Source organism: Nicotiana tabacum, chromosome 16 (genome assembly GCF_000715075.1).
Source record: "Nicotiana tabacum cultivar K326 chromosome 16, ASM71507v2, whole genome shotgun sequence".
NCBI classification, from domain to species: domain Eukaryota; kingdom Viridiplantae; phylum Streptophyta; class Magnoliopsida; order Solanales; family Solanaceae; genus Nicotiana; species Nicotiana tabacum.
The window spans coordinates 50,848,262-50,863,942 of record NC_134095.1 but is presented as its reverse complement, the minus strand read 5'-3'; the positions used below and the strand labels follow the sequence as shown (position 1 = coordinate 50,863,942).

General features: G+C 35.6%; 1 protein-coding gene across 1 annotated transcript; it reads right to left on the bottom strand.

Moving 5' to 3' along the window:
• Positions 1 to 6,394: 6,394 nt before the first annotated feature.
• Positions 6,395 to 11,690, bottom strand: LOC107794526 (transcription termination factor MTERF15, mitochondrial). The gene is made up of 2 exons (XM_016617021.2): positions 10,460 to 11,690; positions 6,395 to 7,137 (listed from the first exon to the last, which is right to left on the bottom strand). The coding sequence occupies exon 1, from the start codon at positions 11,605 to 11,607 to the stop codon at positions 10,477 to 10,479; it is 1,131 nt and encodes a 376-aa protein (XP_016472507.2). The 5' UTR covers positions 11,608 to 11,690; the 3' UTR covers positions 6,395 to 7,137; positions 10,460 to 10,476.
• Between the last annotated feature and the right edge of the window lie 3,991 nt (positions 11,691 to 15,681).

Below are 15,681 nucleotides of genomic sequence, written 5' to 3'. Positions count from 1 at the left end.
ATGATTTCTCAACTACCTCTCTAGTTAGGCCTTTTGTAAGTGGATCCGACACATTATCACTTGACTTTACATAGTCAATCGTGATAATTCCTCTAGAGAGAAGTTGCCTAACGGTTTTATGTCTTCTTCGTATAAGACGAGATTTACCGTTATACATAACGCTCACAGCCCTTCCAATTGTCGTTTGGCTATCACAGTGTATGCATATTGGTACCAACGGTTTGGGCCAAAATTGAATGTCTTCCAAGAAATTCCGGAGCCATTCAGCTTCTTCACCGGCTTTATCTAAGGCTATGAACTCAGCCTCCATTGTAGAGCGGGAAATACATGTTTGTTTGAACGACTTCCAAGATACCGCTCCTCCACCAATAGTGAATACATATCCACTTGTGGACTTCGAATCAGTTGAACTGGTGATCCAATTTGCATCACAATATCCTTCAATCACCGCAGGATATTTACTGTAGTGCAAATCAAAGTTTTGGGTATGTTCTAAATATCCCAAAACTCGTTTCATTGCTATCTAGTGAGATTGGCATGGATTACTCGTGTATCGACTTAGTTTACTTATAGCACAAGCTATATCTGGTCGTGTACAATTCATGATGTACATTAAGCATCCCAACACACGAGCATAATCCAATTGTGATATGTTTTGGCCTTTGTTCTTTGCTAGTGCAAGATTCACGTCAATTGGAGTCTTTGCAACTTTAAAGCCTAAGTGCTTGAATTTTTCAAGTACTGTCTTAATATAATGAGATTGTGACAATGCCAGACCTTGAGGAGTCTTTTGGATCTTAATCCCCAGAATTAAATCCGCAATTCCCAAGTCCTTCATATCAAACTTGCTAGTTAGCATACGCTTAGTAGCATTTATGTTGGCAATGTTATTACTCATTATCAGCATATCATCCACATATAGGCAAACAATGACTATGTGATTTGGAACATTTTTAATGTACACACATTTATCACATTCATTTATCTTAAAACCATTTGACAACATTGTTTGGTCAAATTTCGCATGCCATTGTTTGGGTGCTTGTTTTAGTCCGTAAAGGGACTTAACAAGTCTACATACCTTATCTTCTTTACCTGGAACCACAAACCCTTCAGGTTGTTCCATGTAAATTTCTTCCTCCAACTCTCCATTTAAGAAGGTCGTTTTAACATCCATTTGATGAATTTCAAGACCATACACTGCAGCTAATGCTACTAACATCCGTATGGACGTAATCCTTGTAACTAGGGAGTATGTATCAAAGTAGTCAAGACCTTCTCGTTGTCTATACCCTTTGACAACAAATCTTTCCTTAAATTTATCAATAGTGCCATCATCTTTCATTTTTCTCTTAAAAATCCATTTAGAACCCAAAGGTTTATTTCCAGGAGGAAGATCAACCAATTCCCATGTATGGTTGTTCAATATGGATTCTATTTCACTATTGACTGCCTCTTTCCAGAACAATGATTCCGAAGAATACATAGCTTCTTTAAATGTTCGAGGCTCATTTTCCAATAAGAAAGTCACAAAATCTGGTCCAAACGAAGTAGACGTTCTTTGATGTTTACTAAGTCTTGGATCCCCCTGATTAAATGTACTTTCTTTTATTTCTTCCCGAGGTCGTTTAGATCCTTCACCAATTGTACTTTCTTTTGTTTCTTCCCGAGGTCGTTTAGATCCTTCACCAAACGACTCACATTCCTTTTTATACAGATATATATTTTCAAAGAACTCAGCATTATCTGATTTTATAACCGTATTATTATGAATGTCGGGATTTTCTGATTTATGAACCAGAAATCGATATGCTTTACTATTAGTCGCATATCCTATGAAAACACAATCAAGTGTTTTCGGTCCTATTTTTACCCTTTTGGGTTTAGGAACTTGCACTTTTGCCAAACACCCTCACACTTTAAAATAATTTAAGTTGGGCTTCCTTCCTTTCCATTTTTCATATGGAATGAATTGTGTTTTGCTATGGGGTACTCGATTTAGTATTCGGCTGGCTGTAAGAACGTCTTCCCCCCACAAGTTCTGTGGCAAACCAGAACTTATCAACAATGCGTTCATCATCTCCTTTAATGAACGATTCTTTCTTTCCGCAATCCCATTGGATTGGGGCGTGTAAGGGGCTGTTGTTTGATGAATAATTCCATATTCTAAACATATTTGTTCAAAAGGAGATTCATATTCACCACCCCTATCACTTCTTATCATTTTGATTTTCTTGTTAAGTTGCGTTTCAACTTCATTTTTGTATTGCTTGAATGCGTCTATTGCTTCATCTTTACTATTAAGTAAGTAAACATAGCAATATCGAGTACTATCGTCAATAAAAGTTATGAAATACTTATTTCCACCGCGAGATGGTATTGACTTCATGTCACAAATATCTGTGTGAAGTAAGTCTAAAGGATTTGAATTCCTTTCAACCGACTTATAAGGATGTTTAACATACTTAGATTCCATACATATTTGACATTTTGATTTTTCGCATTCAAACTTAGGCAATACTTCCAAGTTTATCATTTTGCGCAAGGTTTTATAATTGACATGACCCAAACGTACATGCCATAAATCATTTGACTCAAGTAAGTAAGAAGAAGCTGAAGTTTTAGTATTAGTTTCAACAACTATTACATTCAGCTTGAAAAGGCCCTCAGTAGGGTAACCTTTTCCTACAAATATTTCATTCTTACTAATCACTACCTTGTCAGATACAAAAACGCACTTGAACCCGTGCTTTACAAGAAGTCCAGTAGAGACTAAGTTCTTCCTAATCTCGGGAACATGAAGGACGTTGTTCAAAGTCATGACCTTGTCAGATACAAAAACGCACTTGAACCCGTGCTTTACAAGAAGTCCAGTAGAGACTAAGTTCTTCCTAATCTCGGGAACATGAAGGACGTTGTTCAAAGTCATGACCTTGCCAGAAGTCATCTTGAGAAATATCTTACTGTATCCTTCAATTTTTGCTGTAGCAGCATTTCCCATAGAGAGCGTCTCTTCGGGTCTAGCAGAAGCATATGTAGAAAATGCTTCCCTCACAGCACAAACATGGCGAGTGGCTCCAGAATCAATCCACCACTCCTTTGGGTTTCCTACCAGGTTGCATTCAGAAAGCATGGCGCACAAGTCATCAACATCATCATGCTTTTCTACCATGTTTGCTTGACCCCTTTGCTTGTCTTTCTTCCGAGCACGACACTCCGTAGATTTGTGTCCGATTTTCCCACAGTTGTAGCAGTTTCCACTGAACCGCTTCTTGCTTGGGTTGTATTTTGGACCAGAAGCCTTCTTTCTCTTTTTGTTATCTTCAACAATATTTGCTCCCATTATTGTTGAATTTCCACGGCCTCTCCTTTCAGCAGCTTTATTGTCCTCTTCGATTCTCAATCGAACAATGAGATCTTCAAGGGACATCTCCTTTCGTTTGTGTTTCAAATAATTTTTAAAGTCCTTCCACAATGGAGGCAACTTCTCAATTATTGCTGCTACTTGGAATGCCTCATTGATGACAAGACCTTCAATAAAAATTCCGTTAGTAAAATTACTAAAAATTTTACTTTCAACATTAGCATTTATTTGAAATATACCTTCAGCAAGTAGATCATGAATAATCACTTGTAACTCCTGGACTTGGGTAATAACAGACTTGCTATCTACCATTTTGTAGTCCAAAAATTTTGCAGCGACGAATTTCTTCATCCCGGCATCTTCAGTTTTGTACTTCTTTTCAAGCGCATTCCACAATTTTTTTGACGTCTCCACGCCACTGTATACATTATACAGATTATCCTCCAGTCCGCTAAGAATATAATTCCTGCACAAGAAGTCAGAATGCTTCCACGCCTCAATCACGAGAAAGCTTTCATTCTCTGGAGTTTCATCTGGAAGATCAGGAACATCTTCCTTGATGAACTTCTGTAGACATAACGTAGTCAAGTAGAAGAACATCTTTTGCTGCCAGCACTTGAAATCCATCCCGGAAAATTTTCCGCGTTTCTCTGTCGGTGCCAACGCCGGAGTTCGACTTGTCGATGCGTTGGCAGTCATCATCGGAACAGTTTAATTTCCGTCATTCGCCATTTTTACCGTAAAAATGACACAAACAAATGTTTAATAAACGTTTAAAACTGGAGTGAAAAATCATGTAGATTTTAATATCCAACAAAATGCCACGAAGGCTTTACTCTCCAAATGGGAGTACACAAAAACCACAAAGGTTTTAGTTTCCAGAATATTAAGAATAACACAAATACAGAAATAAAAGTTATTAAATTCCTTAAGCTTGTTGGATCCGTGGTTATCCTGTATTTGTAAATAATAATGCAGGAAAAAATAAAACGTTAGTTTATAAACGTAAATTTAAATGCGACAGTAATTAATTCGAGCCCACTGAATTCACAGTGTTTTCTTAAGGAATTTAATCCCCTCCTAGTACCCAAGGTTATGGATTATTTCCTCCCAGGATAGAACGAATTACACACTGGTGTAGCGGTACTTCAAAGCCCAGTGTTTCAGCGAACACAAAGTTCGGCAGCAAATCACACTTACGGATGCTTTGTTTGTAGTTTAAAACAATGCAGAATAAGGAGGACAACTCAGAAGTCGAATGGAAATTCTGAGAGGAAGGAATGCAAATTATAGCCAATGTTGAATTCTTGCTGAAAAGAATATCATATTGCAATTCGTTTTTCCAGTGTATACGCAGTGTATACAGAGTGTATATCCAGTATATACAGAGTGTTTCGAGTGTTTTTTCCGATGTGTTCTTCTTTCTCTCCAACTTATGCTCTATTTATAGCAGTTATTTGAGAGAAATCCGCCCCCTCCATGGTGCAACAAGCACTAGGCTATCATGGAGGAAGCACTTACATGGTGGAATGTACACTTGCTTGGTGGGAGGAGCACTTGCACCATTGTGGGAGGTGCACTAGGCTGCTTATTGCTTAGTGTTGCAACACAATACACGGATTGGAAAACATCCGTTACAAACACGAATTATATCACGTTAATATTCACTATTAACAAATAAATTTGGTCCAAAAAAATAATCAATCGATCGATCATTTGACCAAATCCAAATCTCATTTCCCATTCACTCTAATTTTAAGACTATTTCATCTTAAACAAAAACTCAACAAAAGAACTATCTGTCAGCAACTTTAGAGACCACTACAATGAGTCTTCTCCCCATATCTCTACAATGAGTCAACTAGCAATATAGCAGATTACTTGTTTATTATAGGTTTTGTGGCATCATTTTCACCAAAAAGTACATAATTAAGTTGCTCCATCTATTGCTACTTCACTTGTTATCATTTGAACTTCCATTACCAACAAGTGCTTAGGATAGCTTTGTACACTCTTCCTAAGCTCCATTCCCAATTACGTATTACCAAACAAGGGAAGGAAGGTGAAATAAAATAAGATATTCGAAGAAGAAAATTAAAGAATGTCTTATTTAATTTCCTGCTCTTTGTTCTTGAAAGGAATTAGTTGAGGTGCAAAAAAAAAGTATATTTTCTAAGAGAGAATTACTTGGTAGTTCTTCCTATGCTTTGCTTATCCTAAAAAAAATAAGGTAGTCGGAGAAAAGAAATCTTCCTCCACTTTATGCAAGAAGAACTGAGAATCCTAGTGCTTTCTATTTTTTTCAACTCCTCGTCCAACATGTCTATACTTTTATCTTCCTTCATGATGTAAAATTGACCTGCTCTTTGGATGTGTTTGGTACGAAGGATTTGAAAATATTTTTTAATTTTTTTATGTTTGATTGGTTTAAATATTTTTAAAAATATTTTTTCATGAACTTATTTTCTTTTAATTGGAGGAAATTATCTTCCTTATCAAAAGAAGAGAAGATAATTCATGTTATAGTTAGATTATTTTTTTCATTCAACAAATGAGTATTTTTTTTCATGATATAAAAAAGTATTTTTATTTTTATTTTAACAAAAAAAATACTTTCTTTTCATGTAGAAAAAGTATTTTCTTTTCATGATGTAAAAAAGTTTTTTTTTTCATTTTAACAAAATGAATATTTTCTTTTCATGATATAGAAAAAGTATTTACTTTTATTTCAATAAAATGAGTACTTTATTTTCATGTTGTAGAAAGAGTACTTTCCTTTTCAACCAAAAAAAGAGTATTTTTTTAGTTATGAAGCACAAATTTCAACTTTAATTTTACGTAAAAAAGTAAAGCTGCACATTAGTTCCTTTTGGGTTTGTGTGAATTTTTAGAAAAATAATTAAATTCTTGAAGAAAATAGAATCCTGAAATATTGGGTATTTGGGGGGAGAAGGGAGAGGAGTAAAGAAACATGTGGACTTGGGGAAAGAGGAGTAAAATATTTTCAATCACCAACCAAACAAGAGAAAATAAATGATAAAACCACTGATTTTATATAAAAACATTTTCTAGGAAAATATTTTCCAATATATTCCTTCGTAACAACACACCCTAAGGACCCAAAATTTTAATTAGCGACTATGATTTCTAAAAAATAATTGTACATTGATGCATGCCACACCTATTTATTGCTCGCATTGGAGAAAGGTAAGCTGATGAAGATCGCTTGCTTGTAATCCTGTCCTCTATATACTGGAGTGATTTTGACAAATAACTACTTTTAGAACCATTTGCGAAGTTATTGACAATAATCACAACTGCAAGCTAAACTAAAAATTTGAGAATTATCAAAAACCTGTACGTAACCGCAAGGCAAAATGTTGCTCACGATTGAGAGACATAATTGCCAGCCATCGCTATTTGTCCAGCTTGTGAGCTATTGACACTAAAGTTGCATCCAGCTTACAAAGTTAAAACTAGTGAAAGCTAAGATAGAATAAGACCATGCATCAAATGCTAGTGAAAGCTTCTTTGGGATAATGCTGCATTTTTGGTTTAAATGCAATCTGTACGAATGCATGCTTGAGACGACTTGCAATCGCAGATCAAGTGCTACCGACACACACAAGTCAGCCAGCTTGAAAAGCTGTTGCAGTCACCACCCTTCTCTATCAAATGTCACAACTGTTGTTCCCTTCATTTTGACTTCACCCTGCCATTCTCCCATTGCCTCATCCAGCACAATAGCAAAAACTTGCTGTTGAGCCAAAATACTGCACAGAAAATTCAGAGAATAAGCACAGGTAAGCACAGGTAACAGGGCATAGTTCCAGGGGAACCATTCGCGAAGACATTACACCTTTTTGTATCTATTTAGTGATATGTGAGCACTTTGACTAATCCACCTAGTACCTACTACCTTCCGCCGCAAACGGTTATACGTACCAGGTAACTCCCACCAACAAAAGTTTAGGCAGATATGAAGAGTTCACCTACTACTACAACAAGCTCATCTTATCCACCAATCCTTCCAAGTATGTGGCATACTCTGGTGTACAGTTAAAACACAATCTTCTTACTCCATCCTGAATTGGCTAAATTTAACATCGCCTGTTAGGTTTAGATATATCTAGTCTACAATTTTATTCTATTTTATTTTTGATAAATGTAAGATTTATTGATTGATGTAAGACAGCAAAAGCTGGAAAGAGATCATCCAAAAAAGGCTATGCGCATCACAGAGGATGTAATGAATAGATAAAATCCAGTATAGCATCTAGCTCTAACAAATTTCCCGCTTCCATGTTGCACCAAAAACTAAGCAAAAATATCTAATTGTGTTTAAGCTTGAGAACCACTTCATACTTGTCTTAAAATATTCTAGCGTCTCTCTCGTTCCAAATAATCCAGCAAATGGTGGAAGGATGGTGTTCCAAATAGCAACGAGAGGTTTTAGGATTCCTTTCTTACGCCGAGCAAACAGGAATTCCAAAAAGGTTCAAGGCATGCACCATTTGAAACCTAGGATATTGAAAACCAGATTCCAGAGATGACGTGACTTTGCAATGAAGGAAGAGGTGATGAACATCTTCCTCATTTTCTTTGCAGAGGACGCATCGGTTACACAACTGGTAGCCTCTCTTCTGCAGGTTGTCTAAGGTGAGACATTTAGTTTTTTAAGTTTCAATATCAATGCATTTTATCTACAAAATAGTGGAAGGAGGAGAGTCCTTTAGTAAAAGTAATTTCAAAGTCAGCTATCATATGACCTTCCTACTAAACTTTTCTGTGTTAAGATTTGTAAATTCAAATTCGAGAGTATTAAAGGTATAATACTGAAATGGTTCAAATAAATAATCTAATCCCCCTCTCTCATCCAAAATATTGAGAAAGAAAGGGGCTTGGCGCAAGAGGTAGGGCCAAAATTTTTTTTCACTTATGTGATTCCTTGCAAGATTAAAGAAAGGAAAATGATTTATGTTCAAATATTACTTCTACTTGTGGGACCTTTGGAAAGAAAAGAAAATCTCCGGCATCAATAATGAAAAGACATTTTATTTCCAAAAGCCCTACTCAAATGAAAGCCAAATTTTAAGAGAAGGTCTTCATAATTTCTACTTAACAATATCTTTAATGGTAAATGTTCAACTTAACAAAAAATTTATGACACTTGGTTTGGAAGAGTAAATCAAACATTACAATTATCAGATTCAAAATATTTTCCTATTTCTGGTGGAAATCAATAGGTGATATAAGATGCTTGAATGAGTGTTTCTTAATGGAGAAACATATATCCAAGAAAGAGAAATTAGTCAAATGACAAAGCATTTATAATTCACAACACAGCCCTGTGTCACTAAAGACAATTACATAATAATATCACTGATCCAGCAAACAATTGGTGGAAGATCCCAAGTTTCTGACTTTAAATTGAGTGACTAAAATAAGATGAATAAAGGGGGAAATGGTGGGGTGGGGGGGATGAATCTGAAAGCTGTCAAAGTAGAAGCAATATTGCAGCAAGCAGTGTGAACATGTAACAAACATCATCAGAGACTTAGTTTTGTTGTTTCGATGCTCCTAGCTCCTTAATTGGGAAGAGGAAATGTAGTACATCGGGCATCACATTTAGCAAATAATATATCTATCTATACTATATTAACAAATCATAAAATACTTTGTAAATTAGTAGCTTCAGACGGCTTAACTCTTATAGATAATTTTCTAGATGAGAAATCCAGGAGAGACAAGAGAAAGGCTCATTGGACAGCAGTTAAAGCCCAACTAATTCTTCTTCCCTTTTCTTTTAATGCAACTATAAGCTTGATAGATTGCTACTATCCTATCCATTTCACATTATTTGAGGGGGAAGCAGTGTTATCAAAAGCGAAAAGCGCAAAAAAGCTCTAAGGTCGGTTGGGGCTTTAAGCGCAAAGCGCAAAATAAACCTTGGCTTTAATGAAAAAAGGCGCAAATGGAGAAAAACTACAAATATGTATGTGTAATCTAAGACTAATATCGACAAGCATGAATACCAAATATATGGACAAAGAAATGGATGAAAATTTACGATAAAGTAAAATATCAATTGTTTAGTGTTGCCTCTTCAAGATTACGTTCATTGGCAAAGAAAAGTATGTCTAGAGCCTTGATAACAACACTGAAGCGCACGCTAAGCGAGGCGAAGCGCTCAACATGATGAGCCTCGCTTCAGGGCTTAAGCGCACTTAAAGTGCGCCTTTGATAACACTGGGGGGAAGGCAGGGAGCATGCAAGAAATAATGTCTTAGTCAAGTTAAACTCAACTAAAAAATTTTCTCATTACCAAACGGACAGCAAAATGAGAGAAACAATAATCAGAGGCTTTGTTTCCCGGAAGCATTATGTTGTAAGAGCTCAAAATGAACTTTTCTGAACATTTTCTATCAAGCTCTTTGTGTTAAGGCATTGTAGAACAGCTGAAATTTCACCGAGTGATAACCTAAGGGTTGATAATGAAACAGGCCTGAATAGATGGAATGGATATCATACAGCTAAGCCGAACTAATTTATATTGAGGCACTATTCTACTGTTTTTCTTTGTGCCGGACCTAATCTACCGATTATTTTTGTACTTTGCATCTAATTTCTGGTTCTTATTTTGCTGCCATTATTTCTATTGTTTTTTGTCGATAGTACTGATATATGGTCTCTCATTTTGTCTTCTTGAACCGAGGGTCTTCCGGAAATAGCATCTCTACTCCCTCGGGGTAGGGGTAAGGGTGCGTACACTCTACCCTCCCCAGACCCCACTTGTGAGATTTTACTGGGTTGTTGTTGTTGTTGTACTCTGGCTGTCTGATTCTCAAGCCCCTAATGGACATTCTTCCCTGTAGTTCAGAGTTATGTGAGTAAAAGAAAGTTAAACTCGTGAGCCTTCCACAGCATCAAACAGATCGAGAGGACTGTGCCTCTTGAGCATCCTCTACCACATAACTCCAAAAGGAATTGCAAAATTTGAGAGAAATCACAACCTTACAGTTACATGCTAACAGCCATTTGTAGCAGAAAGAATTAACGATAACAAAATTGCAAAATTGAAGTGGAGCACCAAACCTCTCTTGAGCAGCATACTACTTTTTGGCTTTTCCATGCTGTTGAATTTTGTTGTATAGTTCACACAAATCAGGTATCATATCCTTGTAGGGCAGCACATAAACCTGATAAAATTTTGGATCTGATGGCAACAGAACAGTATACAGATTGTAATCTTCATCGTATAATTTCTTCTCCACCAAACTTCTCATGAGTTCCAACCGAGGCAAAACCCTCTTTTTCATACTAAACATAAGCAGCGTCGGATGAGAAGCCAAGTAAGCAGGTTTCAAACCGAGTTCCCCCATGTAGAAGTTTAGCGCAGCTCGCAATCTCTCCTGTGACAGCCTCAAACAATAAGGTAAAAGCTGGACTAATTTAATTATGTCCCATTTAGACCATCCATAATCCCTGAAAACGCCAAATTTCGTGTCTACGGTCGCTTCTTTCATCGAAATAAGCACAGCAACTCCATGGATAAACATTCCCGACCCTTGAGAGATATTAAAATCTTTTTTAAGCCTGTCCACTTTATCCTCTACACTCTCAGGACTAGCCAAAAGAGCATATGGATTTTGAACTATGAATTTCTTGATATCCTCATCTGAAAACCCAATACTTTGAAAAAACAACATATTGGTCCTCAATCTTTCACATCCTTTAACAGAGAGCAAACATGGCTTTTTCTTAACAGCTTTCATTACATTCTCATCACTACCCAAAATTTTTCTAAGATAACTGACACAAGATTTCATGTCAGAAACTTCTGTGTTTTTCAAAATAGACATACTTGCAGTAATGACTTTGACTAAGTCAGAACCACATAAACCAAGATCATGAAGAATGTCAAGTTTGGGTTTTAGGGTTTTGTCAACATCACACAAAAGCAACTTGGGAACTGCAGACACAATTTTACCAATATGGGTTTTGTCTAAACCACTTTGTTCGAAGAAATTTAGGACAAGCTGAGGATTTTCAGTGGGTTTTAAACGAGTTACCTTAGTGTTTGTTGTAATGGCTTCTTCTTTGGAGAATCCGAGAGAGTCTACAAGATAGTTCATCAGGAAATGGGTCGGGTCACAGGTAGTAGCAACTGCAGTTGTTGAGTATTGAAGTAGGAATTGCCGTGCGGCGCCATGGCCGTGCAGTCGCAATAAGCGAGCTGCCATAGAAAAACGAAATGGACCCGAATGGCTTAAGGACAACGGTAACGTCACCCTTTTAAAGTTTTTTTCTAATTAATTTGAAGTTTGCCTCACTAATTCGAATTCACAATTCACCAACAAAAAAAAAATCGAACATTAGAAAAAACTCATAGGAATTTTCTAATAATATCCTTTTTAATTTGTCACATCACAAAAGAAGGGGTACATAAAAGTATGTAAAAAAATACAAATTGGTGCAAATTCGGAATAATCTACCACATATTACATTACTAATATGTGCAGAATTTCTAACAAATAAAGGTCATAATGGAAAATATTTGCTAATTTAAGAAGAAGTGCTTAAACATATCATATGTTACATATGGAGTTTTTTCTCCTCATAGACTTGAGCAATGTAGCTGAGACAAATTTCAAGTTTATTTAATCTTTTCAATATATCAGAAAAAAGTTAGAAAATAATCTCACATTTTGATGAATATTGAACCAAAATCTAACGTTAAGTTGCGGAGACCCTAATTATCTCAACCTTGGATTTGGTAGCATTAGAAGGTTCTATTGGCATAGTATTAATTCATATTGCTCAACTTTCAAAACTATGAATTTCACTTACTATGATTAATACTCAGATTTTAAGCATTATTAATTTTTCTTATATTAAATAAATTTTAATCGTTTAAAATTACAATTATTTCAATCAATTTTTTAGTTTCAGATTGATCGGTATCTTTTAGGGACTTTTTGCACTACGTTGAAGTAACTTTATCACAGTATGCTAGAGTTTTAGTTATAAAGTTTCGAACTCGAGGATAATGTCATGAAAATCAAAAAAAAAAAAAAGATACCGATCAATCTGAAACTAAAAAATTGATTGAAATAATTGTGGCTACAACAACAACAACAACAACAACAACCCAGGTCTGGGGAGGGTGGTGTGTACGCAGACCTACCCCTACCCTAGGGTAGAGAAGCTGTTTCCAAATAGACCCTCGATATCCTTCCTTCCAAGAACTTCCCACCTTGCTCTTGGGGAGACTCGAACTCACAACCTCTTGGTTGGAAGTGGAGGTTGCTTACCATCAGAGCAACCCCTCTTGTCATTGTGGCTATTTCTCAAATACATTATTTTTTATATTGTGGTTATTTCTCAAATACATTGCACAAAGCTGGTTATATTTCAACAACTGATGCTAAAATTGGCTACTGGATATAATGATGAGAAACTTTCGGAAACCACTATATTTTAATGATTATTAGCTAGTTGTAGCTACCATTTACTATATTACTTCCTATAGCTATGCCTTCAGGGTTTTTAAAGTGTATTCGATGTATTTAAGCTACTATATTCATGAATACAATAGCATTTCTAAGCGTGAAATAGGGGATTACATCTAGACAGATTTTTGTATTCGAATGTATTCACGGCGTGAAACAGGGGATTACAACTGTTTTTAAACGGAAAGTGAATCAATTAACATAATAGACTCCTAATATAACTCAACAAACTCAATTATAACACAGAAATTTTGTATTTTTCAGTTATAAAAAAGATTTTCAACCGAAAAATACCCCAAAAATATAGCAATCTTCAGAGAGATTATATAATTACATTGAATATAGTTAAATACATATAAATACATTGAATACATGAAGTATAGCAGGTCATCTATAGTGCAAAAACATATTAATACATACTGCAGATACATTTGAATACATATATACATCTGAATATATAAATTAGATTAATTAAAAAAATTATATGAATACATTAATGGAGTTTAAAGAGACAGTGAATATAATGAAATACATGGAATACAACGAGATACAATGAAAAAAAGACAATGAATACAATGAAATACGTGGAAATATAACGAGATATATTGAAATATATTTAAAGTAACAAAATCTTCAAGTTGCTCAGCCCCAAACTCCGTCGTCTTTGTTCAAGAACAACCTAATGTCGTCTCGTCGAATTGCAGCCCTAACCAAACATCTTTTGCAGCACAAAAACTGTTTCAACGTCTTCAAATAACCAAAGCCCAAACTAAATAAACTTGATTCCAATATTTGGCAGTAACCTAATTTCCGCCGTAAAAAACCAACAAATGCCAAACCAAACTTCGCCCTTTTTCCTTTTCTTTTAACAAATAATTAGCCGCATCATGAGGAAACAGAATGTTACGCCCCACAATATTACGTCATACAGTATTAAGTTACGATAGTGTTGTACCCGACATTATTACATTACGGTGATATTACGTTCCGCAGTAATAAGTTACGACGATGTTGCACCCCGCAGTATTTTACGTTGAATTTGTCGTAAGGTAACTGACATCAGTCCAAGGAAAAAAATTATTTGGGGATTATAAGGATTATGCTATTTCACAAGTGATTAGTAAATTCGTGAAAGTGAGAGGGGAAGCAAATCAGAGAAAATGAATTTCGTTGGACTTGGCATTTTGGTATAAAATATGGCTCGAGCTAAAATAACCGGTATTTATGGATTAGTGTCATACAAGGTACTACATGACCATAAGGTGTACAAGGTATATTAAAAGAGAGTAATATTTAATTAAATAATTTGAGGCAATTTTTAAATTATGCGGGTAATTGGTTAATTACCGGGTATCGAGACAATACCTAACTAACTAATTAGCGGATAAAAATCAATAATTTCCCCCCAAAACGTGGCAGCATATGCCATAGGAAATTATGACTCTTTCAATTGAATGAAAGAGGTGGCATATCTAATGAATATTACATGGCTTAGTCACTTGGATTAGGTGGCATATACTCAGAATCTATTACATTTCCAAGACTAAAATATCAAAAATAATTCTACAATCAGAATGTAGAGAGTGAGACGTTAGAAATTTTCCTAGACTTTCAACAAAATTTCATTTTCAAACATTTCCAATCAAGAGTGAGACGTTAGAAATTCTCTTAGCCTTTCAACCAATTTTATTTTAAAACATTTCAATCCAAGTGAGACATTAGCAATATTCTTCTTGCAAACAATCCTTACAAAAGAAAATCCAACGAGAATTATTAGAGTCTTAGCAACGTACAGTTTTTGCAATTCTAACGGAGTACGGAGCAATCTTTTTCAAGAATATCATACGGTATTTTTCTACTCCAGGTATATTAAGGCCCTCCCTTCTTTCTTTTGGCATGGTCCAAATTATACTGAAGAAACAAACAAATACACAGTTTTTATAAATTACTCTACTCATAGAAATAGTAGGGGTGTCTATATTTTTGATTCCCCATGAGAATTATTATTATTCTCTATTCATGTGTCTCAGAATAATACGCAGTTGGAAAAGTTTATCTGGAAGGAATATCGAGATTATTATGTATTTTTATGCATTTCACTCATTTATACATGTGCACTGACCCATGACCAGATGGAGTTATATACGCATATATATGTATGTATATGTATATGGGATATGGGAAAAGGTTACGACGTTATATACGCACCACCACCTGATCAACTGGTATATGATGATGATGTTGCCCACAGTGGCTGAAATATAATTCAAACGACGTTATATACGCATATATGGGTATGTATTCAAATGGCGTTATATACGCATATATATGTATGTATTCAAATGACGTTATATACGCATATGTATGTATGTATATATATGTATATGGGATATGGGAAAGGTTATGGCGTTATATACGCACCACCACTTGATCAGCTGGTATACGATGATGATTTTGCCCACAGTGGCCGATATGATATGATGAGATGCCCTCAGAGGCTGATGATGTTATGAAATATGTACCTATGCACGACATGACATTCATATGCATATGCATGACGCTAAAAGTAATTTATGATTTACAAAGTTATTCAGACTTGCAAGTTGAGTCATATACTCTATATTTGTTCTATGTCTCTGATGTACTTACTTATGTTCCTTACATACTTGGTACATTATATGTATTGACGTCTCTTTTGCCTGGGGACGCTGCATTTCATGCCCGCAGGTCCCGATAGACAGGTCGAGAGCCCACCAAGTAGGCTATCAGCTCAGCGGAAGATGTTGGTGCGCTCCATTTGCTTCG